General features: G+C 39.2%; 1 protein-coding gene across 2 annotated transcripts; it reads left to right on the top strand.

Annotated features, from left to right (window-relative positions):
• Positions 1-707: 707 nt before the first annotated feature.
• Positions 708-3,984, top strand: zgc:153383 (uncharacterized protein LOC751751 homolog). Of its 2 annotated transcripts, none has more exons than XM_044106699.1 (5): positions 708-887; positions 1,072-1,281; positions 1,359-1,425; positions 2,515-2,612; positions 2,691-3,984. In XM_044106699.1, the coding sequence occupies exons 1-5, from the start codon at positions 741-743 to the stop codon at positions 2,901-2,903; spliced, it is 735 nt and encodes a 244-aa protein (XP_043962634.1). In that variant the 5' UTR covers positions 708-740; the 3' UTR covers positions 2,904-3,984. The 2 variants fall into 2 exon arrangements, with proteins under 2 accessions (XP_043962634.1, XP_043962635.1); XM_044106700.1 differs by having other exon boundaries at positions 1,072-1,275; positions 2,691-3,789.
• The last annotated feature ends 10,610 nt before the right edge of the window (positions 3,985-14,594 follow it).

Genomic DNA, 14,594 nt, shown 5'->3' with positions numbered 1-14,594 from the left:
GAAGGTTTTTCTTATTTTGCATGTCAGCTTTTTATTTATTTATTTATTTATTTGGTCATTTTGCCAATGACTTTGTTTCACTTCTTAAGAACAGGGAATGTTGTTTGTTTTTTAAGACCGTTTAGCCTACTTGCTCCAAGATGAGATTATATTACAGTGATATTCATTAAAATAGAATAAGGATATAATAACATATTGAAGATTGGTAGCCTTTAAGCAGGTATGAAATTTACTTGAGGCTACTTTTCTGTATTTTTTTTTATATCCGTTTGATATAATATTCTGATTTCAAATCTGATGTGACAAATGACAACCATCAGAATTAACAGAAATTGAGACTTTTAATGTATATAATGTGTTTCACCTAGTGATAAAGTTCCTGAAATAAATTGACTTTTCAATATTTTCATTTATTGAATATACCTGTAGCAGTAATCAAGTTTGAGTGATTGCTGTGACATTTAACTTGGCTTTCTATAAAATATTACTAAGTAAAGTTGATTCATTCTTTACCTTTGGGTGCAGACAAACAGCTGGACAACTTTAAAGGACTTTAACATTCTGTAATGCTTTCAAGTCGCGCCCAGCGACGGAACCTACGTTTCGGCTGTACAAATAGATAATATAATCTAGTTATATCAAAACTATTTGTATATTTCACATTATAGTTTTTTTTTTTAATCGTTTCAAATAAGAAAAGATGAAAGCGTGTTGTCAAAAGGTGTTTTTAACGTAACGGTATGGGCGTTACGTATGGTACTTCCGGGTTTGACGTCAGCGTCGGCGCAGCTTGCAGAGATACAAAGAAGACGGCAACAATGGCTGATGTTTCTCTGTATCTCGCCAATGTTAACGTGTCTCTAGGACGCGCCATGGACACGGGGCAGGTAAGAGTGTCGCTGCTTTTCTTCTAGCCTAATCAGTGTGCCGCTCGCGGTGTGTTTACCGGTTTGTAATGCCTCCGGGTGTTTTGGGGCTTGTCAGCATTTAGCCGCAGCTGTGTCATGTCGGACGGATCTGATTGAATATTACTACTGAATTTGCCTGGACGCGCTCGTCATGTCCTCCCAGGGTCAGAGCCCGAACCCGGGGAGGGAGTTTGAGAGCGTTGAGCTGGGAGAGCTGGGCCAGAGGGCGGAGCCGAAGGAGAAGGCTCCCCGCCGCATCATCCACTTCTCCAGCGGGGAGACCATGGAGGAGTACAGCACCGACGAAGAGGAGGCGGAGGGCCCGGAGGCGGAGCGGAAGGACCTGCTGTCCCCTCCGGTCGATGCGGTGAGGGTGAGGAGGGCGGAGGGTCGGGTCGTAACCTTTTGTGTGTGTGTGAAGGTGAGGGTAACTTTATGTTTGTGCTGCAGTCCAAGATGACCTGGGGGCCTTACTTCTGGTTCCACATGTGGAGAGCTGCCACGTCCACCATCTCAGGTTTGCAGTGGCTTTAATACAACTATCCAGTTCACATTCCGATTGAAGAAAGATGTTCCTTTCTTTATTGTAGACTGTTTTATATATATATATATATATATATATATATATATATATATATATATATATATATATATATATATATCTATATATCAGCTTACAACCAAGTCCAGGGGTGGATTTAGGAAGCTGTAGACACTTTGGCAAATGTTAGTTTTGGTTCCATAACCATACCAGAGTTTTAATAGTTTGGGGTTTTAATTATAGTTTTCTTTTGTTGTGGCATTTTCTTTGTCTAATTCAGTTACTTTTCATTTTGAGTGTGTTTGCTGATTTTTATGAGTTATTTCACCATTTAGTTTTTAGTAGTCATATTAGTAGTTTTGGTTTTTTTCATACTTTGAGTGATATTCAAGGGCAGAATTCAAAAAGGTCCAAACTATTGTGATTGGGTGTACGCTGATGCTCAACAGAAGATACCATTTCCAAATAAATGTATTTAATCATTGCTGAACAATCCACTGTTTGGCATTTTCTCCCAACTTTTGCGGTCGCCATTTTGCGGACTAGCGTAAATATCGCTAGGAAGAGTGTGGCGTGCCGTGATAGCTGACGTGAACTGAATAATCAGTTCTAAGGGCTAATAAGTCTGTTCATAAACACAAAAATGTTTATGTTTTAGTCATATAAATGCATGGTATAATTGTATAGTTAGCTTTTTTTGTCTCTGTTGAATAGTTTTATATATTTTAGTTAACAAAAATGTTTTCTCAATTTCAGTTTTTGTTATTCCGGTGCTTTTAGTTAACTACAGTAACCTTGACCCACACAAGTTTCTTTTGCACATTCAAGCCACCGTATCTTGATAATTGGCCTGTTAAATACCAACTCACTGGTGTTGGGAAAAGTTAGTTGCTTACAGAACAACGGGGCCATGACTGCTTTCTATGAAAGCAAAGTTTTGCAGAAACATAATCTCTTCTGTGGTGACAATATGCCGCAGATGGTACCATTGACTTTGTTAAAGCAGAAAGGACTAAAATGACGTTAGCTTGTGTTTTGACAACATTTAGTTGTTTTATATTGCAGCATGCGACTATCTTGGGGAGAGGATGGCATCCCTGTTCGGAATAACATCGGCAAAGTACCAGTACGCCATTGACGAATACAACAGAATAAAGAAAGAGGTGACGCCGGAGCGCTTTGAGGAATTGCTGTCTTCATTTGTTGTGTCTCGGCTGCCCTGACAGTATTCCTCCCTGCAGAAAGAGGAGGAAGCGGAGGAGAACCGACTGTCAGAAGAAGCAGAGCGATCCTTCGACCAGCTACAATCTCAGGAAGCGAAGGGCGAGCCAATCGCATCGGTGGACGTGCAGGAGGCGGCGCCTGCTCGCCCCGACGCGACCCATCAGCCGGAGAACGAGAACCCGGTGACTCCGAACACAATCACCGTCCCAGTTGTCGTCACCGCGACCTAAACCTTCCCGAGAGTGGACATATTAGTGTTTGTTCGTCAGTAAAGAAAAGAACATCACCCAACTGTTTGGTTTGTGTATAACACGGCTTTTAATGGGCAGATCGGATTGGACAGGTGGGGGCGCGTCAATGTGGGAAATCAGAAACCTTTAAGCACATGCAGTCGGGCAGATTTTAGGAAATAAATGCCACTGTAGGTTGCTACAGCAACCCTCCACTCTATGCTATACAGGGAGGACAAAGTGTTGCTCCCCTGTGCCTCAGATTGACCACACACAGTGCCTAAACTAAACCACCCATACAGCCAGTGCCAGATGTGGGCTGAGCATCTGTTTAACCCTGATCTGACGTCCCTGCGGACGGTTTACCTTATCCATCTCAAGGTTTAGCAGCCGCTCATGTCTACGTCTCTTAGCGCTGACGTCCTGGATCCACCTTGGCTGCACCTAAGAGCTGGCCATTTTAACATTCCTTCACATCGTGTCCATATGCATGCTTTATCTAGATGTGTTTTAATATTTCATGTTCAGGCTTGTGTTGCACTTACTGTCTGTGGAAGCACTGAGCAGATTAAATGGTGGCTACATTTAAGCCACAGGGTAGGCTAACATTTAGCTTAAAAGAACTAGTGAAAAGTGGGTGTAAGGGTTGTGTGTTGCTGTTTCATCTGCCTTATTTACTGTGAACATTAAAATAATCTTGTGTAATCTTATGGGTAAACAAATTATGACACTAAGTCTGTTTAAGGACCTACAAAGTTACATTTTTAACCACTTGTAAGCAGTTTTTTACACTTATTTATTTTCTTAACTTATTGAGCTGTTAATTTGAACATTTTATATTGTTTTTGTAACATGACAATAAACTGTTAACTGATTTTTTTCTTTACCCTTGACTCTTTTTTTTTTTTATTTTATTTTGACAGCTGTTTGCACATCTCCATGTGTCTAAAATTCAAATCTTAAAATGTCTTATATTCATAAGGAAATGTAAGTAGTCTTTAATGTTTTAATCAGTGACGGCATCTGAACACATTAATCTTTACAAAAAGAGATTCTTTACTTTATATCTGGGCATGTCATATCTTTAAATTACATTCCAAGTCTCCCATATTAGTCCTTAAATGAATTTACAACCATTGACACAACCACTTCAAAAACAAATGTATTAATTTGCTAAATTTCCAGTTCTGACAGAATTTCTAATAGTCTAATAATGACTCTCAGAGCCTCCATGTTGTTCAGACATCGGGTCCATGATGAGGAGGAGGGCGGATCTGTGTCCTCTAACTATCAAATTATGGGCAAGAATATTTTTTCATACATTGGTTTGTGAATAAAAACGTAGGTCTAATGTTGACGTTAGAAAAACTGTTTCTATTTATATTTTCATAACTGTCCTCACAATAGCGGGACAAAACCCGCCTCGCCCTTAAACACAGCTGCAGAGAAAACTTCTGACTTTCACTTCATCATTCTGCTAAAAGCCCGGTTCGCTACAGGCAGTCAGATATATAGGATATCTGACTTTATATCAGACATCCTGATATAAGATGTCTGATACCGACTGTCACCGCGAGTCACAATGCAACTCAAACCACCCTGTGGTACCACCGGTACCAACATGGGTACAGGTGTAATCTTTGTGTTTGAATTGGGTTTGTTCACAAATACATCACAGCAAATAACCAATAATCAGTGATTGATTTTAAACTCAGCCAATAAGCCTGGTCTTCCTCTTACAGATTCACCTGATCTATATTTAAACATGTTAGTGATGCTGAGGTAGAACACAGGGGGGTTCTGTCTAAGGCCCCATATTACCTTGGGGCCTTAGACCCAGCGGCTGCATGAACAGCTGCTGCAATGCGCATCTCTGGAATCCACCTGGAATCCACCTGGAATCTACCTGGAATCCCTCGGTGGCCCCTGTCAGTCCGCTGATGCTTTAGGGATTCTTGATTAATATGGGTTGTTGCTATGTTGTTGTACGGTGTTTTTGTTCAATGTGCCCCTTTTTTAAATTTTAGCCCCTGCCCCTCCAAAGGTCTCTGCAGGGCCCTGCATCTTTCTACTGTAAATGCCTGGTATGGCATGACCATAGGTCATCATCTCTCCACCAGTTGCAAGCCAGTGGCTCCATTCTGGATCAGGCTCCTCCTCCTCCTTAAAGCTGCAGTATGCAACTTTTATAAAATAAAATGTTTTCAACATTGCTGGTGAAATTGTCACTATGTCCTGTCTCAGTATAACATGAGACAGATAATCTGTGAAAAAATTCAAATGCAATATTTTCGGTGTCCTACAATTCAACTTGCTCATATTCGCCGTCTCAAATTCAACGTCTAAAAATTCGCTGTAAAAATGGCCAAGGTTACTTCAGGTCACAGACATTAGCAATGGATGTCCGAGTCCAACACCCAGCTAATCACGTGACACAACCGTCATAATTGGAGAAATACCAGCATCACCCAGGCTGGCGACCATGGAGGCGAACGCAAACCCAACGGTGAGTTTAATGCTTTCATATTTCTATAGTATATTTTATTTTGTGCATGAAGTTTGATACATTATCTTAAAGCCTGATTTAAAACACGGGTTTGGGCCGTTGTTAATCTTACACCGTGTAGTGCCGGCATATTACATCTCTCTATCTCCTAGCACCCCCAGCCCCTCCCCGCTGTCCCACGTCCAATTTCCCCCGTTTTATTTCAAAAAGAAATAACACTTGGGTCAAGTCTAGAATCTTTAAAGAGAACTGATGGGTGGCGAATTTCTGGGTTGTTTTATGTTGTCTTAGGTGAGGCTGAGACCGGTGTTCTGTCAGATAGCCATGCGTTGTCAGATCGTCATACGCGTGTGACAAACTGATGGCTATATCTGTCAGATCAGCATACGTTGTCAGATAGTCATACGCTTAGCTCAGACATGTATACGTTGTCATTACCATATGATTTTATTTAATCAGCAACATAGAATCATGACGTAGATCATCATACACTTTGTTATTAACAGTTATATGGCATCCTGACTTAGCGGTTAAGTACGTTAATGAGTTTTACACGGGCCTGTGTTGTAATTGACTGCAGCTGCAGCCAGACCTGCTTTAAATACACTTTGAAACCATGACAACGCATGTATATTTATCTAGTTATCATATTATGTCATATTATAAACAATTTAATGACTTATTTTCGTCATAACTTGTTGCGTATGCTGAACTGACAACTCCACTGACGGCCGGACTTCAAATGCGCATGCGCGGGCATGCGTACTGACTGCATGTGTGCTATCCTGACAGCGTATGGCTATCTGAAAGAACAACGGCAATTTCACCATATTTTATATTTAATCATCTTTATTAAAACGGTGTTAGATCGTCATAAAGCTGCTAATGTAATAACACTTTATTAGCCACTGTATGACTTCCTGATGCATCCCTTAACCTGTCTGCTTGCCATACACTTTGTTATTAGCCACTGTATGACTTCCTGATTAATACCAATGACATCAGTTGTATGATGTACTATATTTAATGTAGAACATTTTACTTCTGTATTTTTGATAATCCACACTGTCACTGGTGGGGTAAAACTGTTTAATTTAAGTTACACTTTTTACATTTGAACATGTCACCCATGTCTGTGGCAGATTCTTTGTGTGTCCACCTTGAGCAGCAGTCACACTGTATCTGTGAAGTGGACAGAAAAAGAAAACAGTTATGAGTTAGCAAGTGTAATGTGTTTGAAGCGTTAAGTTGTACAGTTTAGTTGTTTACCATGTCAATGATGTTCTCTGAAGCATTACAGTGAAGCATATTGCATTCCACACAGTACTCTTCCACCTTGTCTGGGAACAAATAAAGGCATTTAGAGTGTACTTTACCAAAAATAGTCAATACTACCTCTTTATATTCTGTTGACAAGCCATCATGTTATACTAGTACATAACAGAAAATACTGCAATTTAGTATGTCATATATCTTTGGATTTTTTTTAATGCTTTGGACTGTTCCGGTATAGCCTAAGGGAAAATTTGTTCTGTTTGGAATGAAAAATTCGTTGATATGCTCCTAAGCCATCTTGTGTTTTTGATTGTTAGAATATTAACAAAACAGATCAACAGGTTTCACACAGACTTCCACAGTTCCCAGAACAGTGGAACTGGTTCTTAATACCCAACATTAATAAAATTTCATGTGTTCTGACCAAAAACTTCTTAGAATCATAGCTGTCCAAAGCTATAAATCTCCGAACATTCAGCCAGCAAACTGGAAAACAAGACTTCTTTGTAATTGTTCTTTCACCTCGATGTTGATACAGTGTGGTAGCGATGTGCAGTCTGGCTTGGGATATGTCTTTGGGTCCTGTTTGCACTGCCTGCAGCCCTCCCATTTGAACATATGTTTCTGCAAACTGAAAAAATTATGCATTTTAATGTAATAATTCCATGGATTTCAAAACATTCCATCTGTTCTTTGTACCTTCAAAACCAAGACCCCACAACTGCTGGAGTCCTTCTGCAGCATATGCGGCATATGTCGGACACTCCAGCTTCTCCGGCCAGCACCTTTTGCTTTTAGGAAGTTTCTGTGCATTTGCAGAAATATTTAATTATAGGACATTGTAACAATAACAAAATACATAATGACTGAATGATAAAGACATGAATCAGATCACCTCCAGTTACGGAGAAGCTTTCTGTCATACATTGTTTCGTTCCCCATAGGGTCTATAACTACTAGCTCTTGGTGATTCATCACAACAATCTGTTGGAATGTTTGGAAGATAGATAAGACAGACAGACAACCTCTGTCACCCTCCCATGCTGCCCAGGGAACATCCGATTGTGACATATAGACATATTCATGTGTAAATAAAGTTAAATAAATAAATTTTACATACCACCAAAAGCCAGTGACCTCCCACATTTACAGGGCACATCCAAATGGAGGCTTCAGGTAAAACCATCTTTTGAAATTGCAAATAATAAGATTAATCTGCATTCATTCTCTTAAGATGATTTAACAGTGAATAATTACCTTTTGAACAGCCCAATATTGCCCAAGATGAAATACAGAAGATGCAATTACTGCATCCATTCTGTATACAGGTATCTGAAATGTAATATAATTTCAAAGAAATATGTGAAACTACAAAGAGTGGATTAAATTTAACCTTAAAACATGTTGTACCTTGGTCTTCTGAAGTGTCACATACAAGTATGCATCTATAACCTGTTTGACAAAAAAAAACAAAAAACATAAATTTCTGGATGGACTGCCTTGTGAAAATATAAACTTCCCAGAACATGGAGTCTTACTTCATCTGACAGCCAGCCATGTCCACAGAGTGTTCTAAAAGATGGCCCATATAAATTGTATGACACATCTTTTAGAACACTCTGTTGAGTGTCAATGGGTAGGAGCCTTCAGAAATAAAACTGAAGACTTCCCCCCATTTGCACTCCATGTTTGCTATAAATGACACAAGAAAACATGTAAATTGCATCAACAAGCATTTAAACAAGACAATTCATTAGACACTGCAAATTGTTCAAATATATAATAATACCCTGCTGCAGCTGCGTACACAACAAAACACACCTACTCCTGCTACTAAACACGCCAACTGGTGCTGCAATAATATGACATTTCTGTGAAATATCAGCTCTTAGGACAAGAAATACAAAATTAAAATTAATAACAAAAAGTTTGTAGTGAAAGCTTCTTCATATCCATCCTTTCTTATTCCGATTTAATACAAAAAAACCTTGTAATCAACATATTTATGCATGTGCATCCAACAATGCAATTCTTGAAATACTGCAGAAAACACAACAGCGAGTTTAAATGCAATTGAGAGATCCCAATTTTTTATTGACAACACTGGTGGATGCCATGTCCTTCCTGGCAACGCCTGGTGAAGACAGGGACTTCAAGTGACTCAAGAACATCTCCTGTCTTTTATTAATTGAGGCAAAAGTCACACTGACAGTGACTAATACATAACCCAGGTGGCTGTACTCGTGTATGTGATCTGTTAACCTGAAAAGCCTTCATGTTCCAAAAACAACCTCAATTTGCATAAACTAAATATGTGTAAATGTAAAGCACATATAAAAACAAAATTAACATGAACGCTTTTCATATACATTAATGAAGATAAGGATTTGTTTCAAAAGTGAAACACTGGTTTTGCCCCAGTTTCAGTGTGGGTAAAAATTGCGTTTTCATACGTCTGATTCATTTAATGTTGGTAACGGTGGATGCCAACATTAAGTTCATCTATGTAGATGTTAAAAAGGTGAGAGGACAGTATACTTCCCTGTCTTACTCCGGAACATGAAGGCTTTTCAGGTTAACATATCACATACACGACATGCTATCCAAGTTAGCAGACATGTTATCCAACCCAAAAATATTAAGGAACTGGGGGACGTGAATTTAAAGAGGGCGTGTTTTGTAGTTTACTGCAGCTGCTGCATTAAATTTAATTTATTTACTTACTTTTTATTGTGTCTCTTCTCGCGTATGACAAGCTGACGACTCCTCTCAATATCGCGGACCTCCTGCAGAACGCGCATGCGTGCGCATGCGCTCTTACCATATGTATGCTATTCTGACATGTATGGCTATCCGATAGAACACCTGTTGTCTTAGTAAAGTCGTAATTTTCCAGGAGATGCTACCGCTAATGTAGTAAGCTAAGATGGCTGCCGTGTATGTTTCAAGGAGGGGCTGTGAAAACTTCTGACATTAATTATAATCACAGCCCCATTCTGTTAAGCTACTGTATAGTTCAGGTGACTTCATTTATGAATTAATAAATTTATTGTTAGTATAACATCATTCAAAATACTGCTACTCTTATCTGACAAGTGTTGATACACAATATCAACACCTTGATACCAACCACAAATTAATACAGTAAATAATTTATCTTTTTCAGTGAGGGGCTTCTAACTTTGAAGTATGTTTGTTAAATAGATTCAACTCATGTTGCATTTTTTTTCTTTCATAGCATGTCGTATAACTTTCCGAAATAAAAGCGCAGCTTTTTTCACTATTATATACGGTGGTGTATAAAGTATGTCCACAGAGTCCTGCATGTTGTGCTTCAACATAGCCAAACATAAGCAGTACCTGATCTGCCTCTGCAGACCTCGCTTCAAATTAAATTAAAATAAAAACTTTCCTTATTCCAAAGGGAAATTAAATGTTGTTATTGCAGATGGTGCTGGCTGTTGGCAGGAAAGATCTCTTGTAGTGTTCTGTACCACAGTCAATCTGAAGAAGCCTTTGACTGAAAATACTCTTTTCTCAGGATACTCTCATGAAGATGTTGTCAGGGTCAGGGTTGTCCAACATTTTCTATTTATGAAGAATCCTTCTTTGCATAAGTATCTCCAGAGGTTCCACATTTGTTCCCAGAACAGAACCAGACTTCTTTATCAGGCTGTTGAGCCTTTTTAGGTCTCTGGTTCTGCCCCAACAGATGACGGCTGAAGAGATGAAGCTCTCAACAACAAACTGATAGAAGATCTGCAGCATCTTCCTGCAAACCTTGATGGAACTTAACTTCCTCAATAAGTCCAATTTGCTCTGTCCCTTCTTACAGACATGCATAATGTAAGAGAAGCAAGCCTTTTCAGTGACAATATTTAATGATAATTATTTTTTTTCTGTTTTTTTTTTAGGTACAACATTGTTATCTTTGGTGGCATTGATGGTTTTTCTCGAAAAGTGCAGTATCTTCTATAAATACGTAAATGCAGAATTTCATAGGCGATGAAATTTACTGTTAAATTTTTCCTGTGTGTACAGATACTTGGTACAGCTCCCAGCAATCTGGCATCTACCACACTGGCTTTCTTGGATGATCTGGATATTTTCTGTAGTGGCTGGGACAATCACACACTTCGGACTGAAAGCAACATGACTCCTAACCAGCTCTTGGTTCTTAGTCATACACATCATCCAATTCCTGAATCCCACCATGCCTTAACAGAGGCACATTTTAATTGGACAATTTAATGTGTAGCATGTATACTAACATTCACTTAATTTGTAAAATAGTAATCTACAATGTCTTACTAAGTAAATTTGTAGTTCTCTTGATCACTTCTTTGTGTTTTCCGGGGTGTACAGATTCCAGAAATTGAATGGGAGGACAGCAGGCTTCCTATTCACGAAGAGTCCAAAATCACAGTACCAGTAATCGCAGCCTTAAGAAATGCATTAAACCCAAAAGCTACATCACTGTCTTCTGGACGTGACGTTTACATTGCTGCAGTTCAGTTCTAAAATGCTGCCAAATGTCCCATTGTAAATCCTGCCAAAAGTCCCAAAATAAATGTTGCTAAATGTCCCATATAAAATGCTCCCAAATGTCCAGAAATCGATTATAAATTGGCAGCATTTTATATGGGACATTTAGCATTTTATATGGGACATATCCCTGCAGAGTTTTCCCTCTTCATCCCTGCAATGAAGCCCCAACCTTTCCTTCTTAAACTGGCTAAAGTCGTTGCATGTTCGGTTTAGTTATGTGAACAACTGTTCAAGGTTGACGGCACACAGAATCCAACTTCCTGCAGTGTTTCTCCAAAATCTTCTTGCTATATACAATCATATTCCATAAATATGCATTTCTCACCTGTCTTTATGGTAATAGGATGCAAATGAAACATTCCTGTTGGATAATCAGCTGCACGTATGGCTGATCTTAGGCGTTTATCAGACAAAACTGAAAACCATGATGCCATTTTTGCATCTCATCTCCAGAAAAGAAACATGCCAAAGACGCCAAATCTCACCGAGAATTTCTGGTCCACTTTCTACTAAAATTAGTCGACTTGAAATAAGACAAGCTTCTAAGCCGGATGTTGTAGATTTGTGTTTTTGTTTACGAGCAGCAGTGAAATCTGCGAACGCCTTGCATCATCCATGGTTCTGTTAACGAAATCATTCATATTTGCTTGGTTTCTGTGTTTCATTACTTTTGACTTATGTGCATGTTTATTTTTGTTTCCGCTCTCCCGGTCTGAGGCACCGTCGCTGCGGTCTCAATCTAAGATTTGGTATTTGCCAATTCATAAACTCTATTTTTGCGTTATTTTGACGTGGCCTCAATAGAAAAAGACGCATAGTTTTAGCCCCCTTGTTGCTCTCACACCCCCAAATAAAATTCGGAGGAATTAACTGCCTTCTACGACAGAGGATTAGGGCCATACTAATAAAAAATAAAGTCATGAAAATATGAGACTAAAATTAGAAAAGAAATGCCAGGATAAAACTTGATTTGTAGCTTTCAGAAGTTAGTAAATATTTACTCATTTATTTTAGTAAATAAATTCGGAGACGAGCCCTAATAGACACTAGATGGCGCTAAAGCACCTGCTCTTTTTTCCACTGAAGAAAAAAAAATGCCCTTCTGAATTTTTTTTTTCTTTTGTCTTTTTGCAGTGTTTAGTGTGAGCCCTAGTTTTTCTGGATTTTAAACTATATCACAAAACCATGGATTATTTTTTTCTACACACTGAGCGCAAAGCTAATATATATATATATATATATATGTATATATATTTTTTTTAGTATTCTGTTCCTTTTTTATGAAAACTATATGAAGAAAATTGTACAAAATGAAATTTGAATGTTGCGACATCAGTATCATACTGGTGCTCATTATTAGGTAACGTCTTATGTTTTCTGTCATGTCTTGTATGACGTGTCCAACTGCCTTTCTCAAAAGGTCTTTTGCTGGTAAAATAAAGGTCTAAACCCGTTTAAATACAGGCAATATTTATAACAGGGTAGAATCCACATAAAATTTAAAAACCAGTTTAGTCCAGGTTAATGGATTGTTTTAGACTAATCTAATATGATTATTCAGCGATACAGAATCAAACCAGCCACAGTTTTATGCTGTCAGATCTTTATTAAGTACCTCAGATTCAGCAAAGCAACATTTCACAGCAAGTTTTAAAGAGGCAAGTACCGCAACCAGCCCACAAGAGGGCAGTATCGTCTTAGATAGGAAAACTCACAGCTCTCCAGTGTGTAAGTACACACATATATACTACAAAAAAATTATAGCAGGTTGTTTCACTGCTCATCAGTAAATTAAGCATACAATTAAACACGTATAGAAGTCTCTTTTTTCTGCAGGAAAGGGAAGCTTAAGTCATTCTAGATCCAAAATGTAAGTTTTTCCACATTTAAAAAAAAAAAAAGACATTCGGTTTGCAAATTCTTTTAAGGCTCAGATGAGAAAGAAAGAAAATGATTCCGCCTATTTTCAGCAATGAGAACAGGATTCGGATCTGGGCATTTTGGGCAACTACAACCAAAACAAACTCCAGATTTTAGAGCTAAAGGAAGAAATGGCTTGTGGTCTTTCACCAACGACAAAAGAGAATACAACCTCTAAAATCTGACGCCACTCCATTTTTTTGTTCACATTTAGTGAAGAAGGGATTAGCTCTCAGTGTCGTCTTCAGAGGTTTTCATGTTGTGTCTCAGTGGTTCTTGGCGCAGCGCCACCACAGATGAGGAGGGGTTTGAATCGTTTGACACAATGTAGTGTGAAAGAGAACCTCAGCAGCTGAAAATGTCACAAATGTTGCAATTTTGGTCTCCAACCGAAGCCAGTTTTCGGAAAACACCCAAAAGTCAAACAGCCGCACTTTGGACACCCCTGGTTTAGTCAGGCCTGGAAACCTCTGAGCTATTTCCTTCCACTTCAAGTACAAAGGCAAATAAAGGTTCCCCTGGAGTGGGAGAAACCCCTTGGTGATCAGTATATCTCGCCCCATAAAGTGGAAGCCCAGAAAGGAAACTGACTGACCAACTGGTGCAGCATCCAGGAAGCGTGAGACACACGGCAGTCATCAGACAATCCCTGATTATGAGGGAAAATCCGGAGTCTGAGGATTCACAATGCCATTCCTTGTGAGTCCTTCGGTCCATCCCTGAGCTATGAATACATTCACGTGCATCCACGATTGCATGGCTACGCATCTGCATGCATTAGAAGGGGTCGTTTTTATTGCCCTCGGCAACCCAGTCCGCCTTCAGAGTGTCCACCCGTCGCACTCGAGTTCTCCGCTGCTTGGTGCATACCTGACATTTTTGTTGTTTTTGAACTGTGGGGGCTGGGATTAAGGGGTGTTAAGTGAAGCAACATTTTCACTTCAGATTTAGTCAGAGGTTTTAAAGAGGTCTAACCACAAGCACTAAAAATGTTCTCCAGCCCACCTGACTACCACATGTGCTGCTTCATCTGATCTGTGAATGGTAACAGAGGGGGTTTCGATAAATTTACTCATTCTAAGCTGCAAAAGCACAAAACCTTACTAAAGTAATTTTGGTCTAGTTTCTAGTGCAAATGTCCCAGTGCACTTGAAATAAGAATTATTGACTTAAAACAGTGCTTCTCAATTCCAGTCCTCAGGCCCCCTGCTCTGCAGGTTTTAGATGTGCCTCTAGACCAGAACAGCTGATTCAAATGATTGCATGGCGTCTTCTGCAGCCACCAAATACTGCAGGAGCCTGAAACATGCAGGGCAGGGGGGCATGAGGACGGTCCGGAATTGAGAAACACTGACTTAAAACAAGCTAATACATCTTGCTGAAAATGCACTTAGCTAGTTTTGTCTTATTTTGAGTGTACCAAGATATTTGCACTAGAAACT

This window comes from Gambusia affinis, linkage group LG22 (assembly GCF_019740435.1).
Source record: "Gambusia affinis linkage group LG22, SWU_Gaff_1.0, whole genome shotgun sequence".
NCBI lineage: Eukaryota > Metazoa > Chordata > Actinopteri > Cyprinodontiformes > Poeciliidae > Gambusia > Gambusia affinis.
This window is presented reverse-complemented; position numbering and strand designations above follow the sequence as displayed.

Excerpts from the sequence above, each read along its gene's own strand:
- zgc:153383 (XM_044106699.1), top strand. The coding sequence starts at position 741 with ATGGGCGTTACGTATGGTACTTCCGGGTTTGACGTCAGCGTCGGCGCA. Across the intron at positions 888-1,071 it reads GCGCCATGGACACGGGGCAG|GGTCAGAGCCCGAACCCGGG; the intron begins GTAAGAGTGTCG and ends ATGTCCTCCCAG. Across the intron at positions 1,426-2,514 it reads TGCCACGTCCACCATCTCAG|CATGCGACTATCTTGGGGAG; the intron begins GTTTGCAGTGGC and ends TTTATATTGCAG.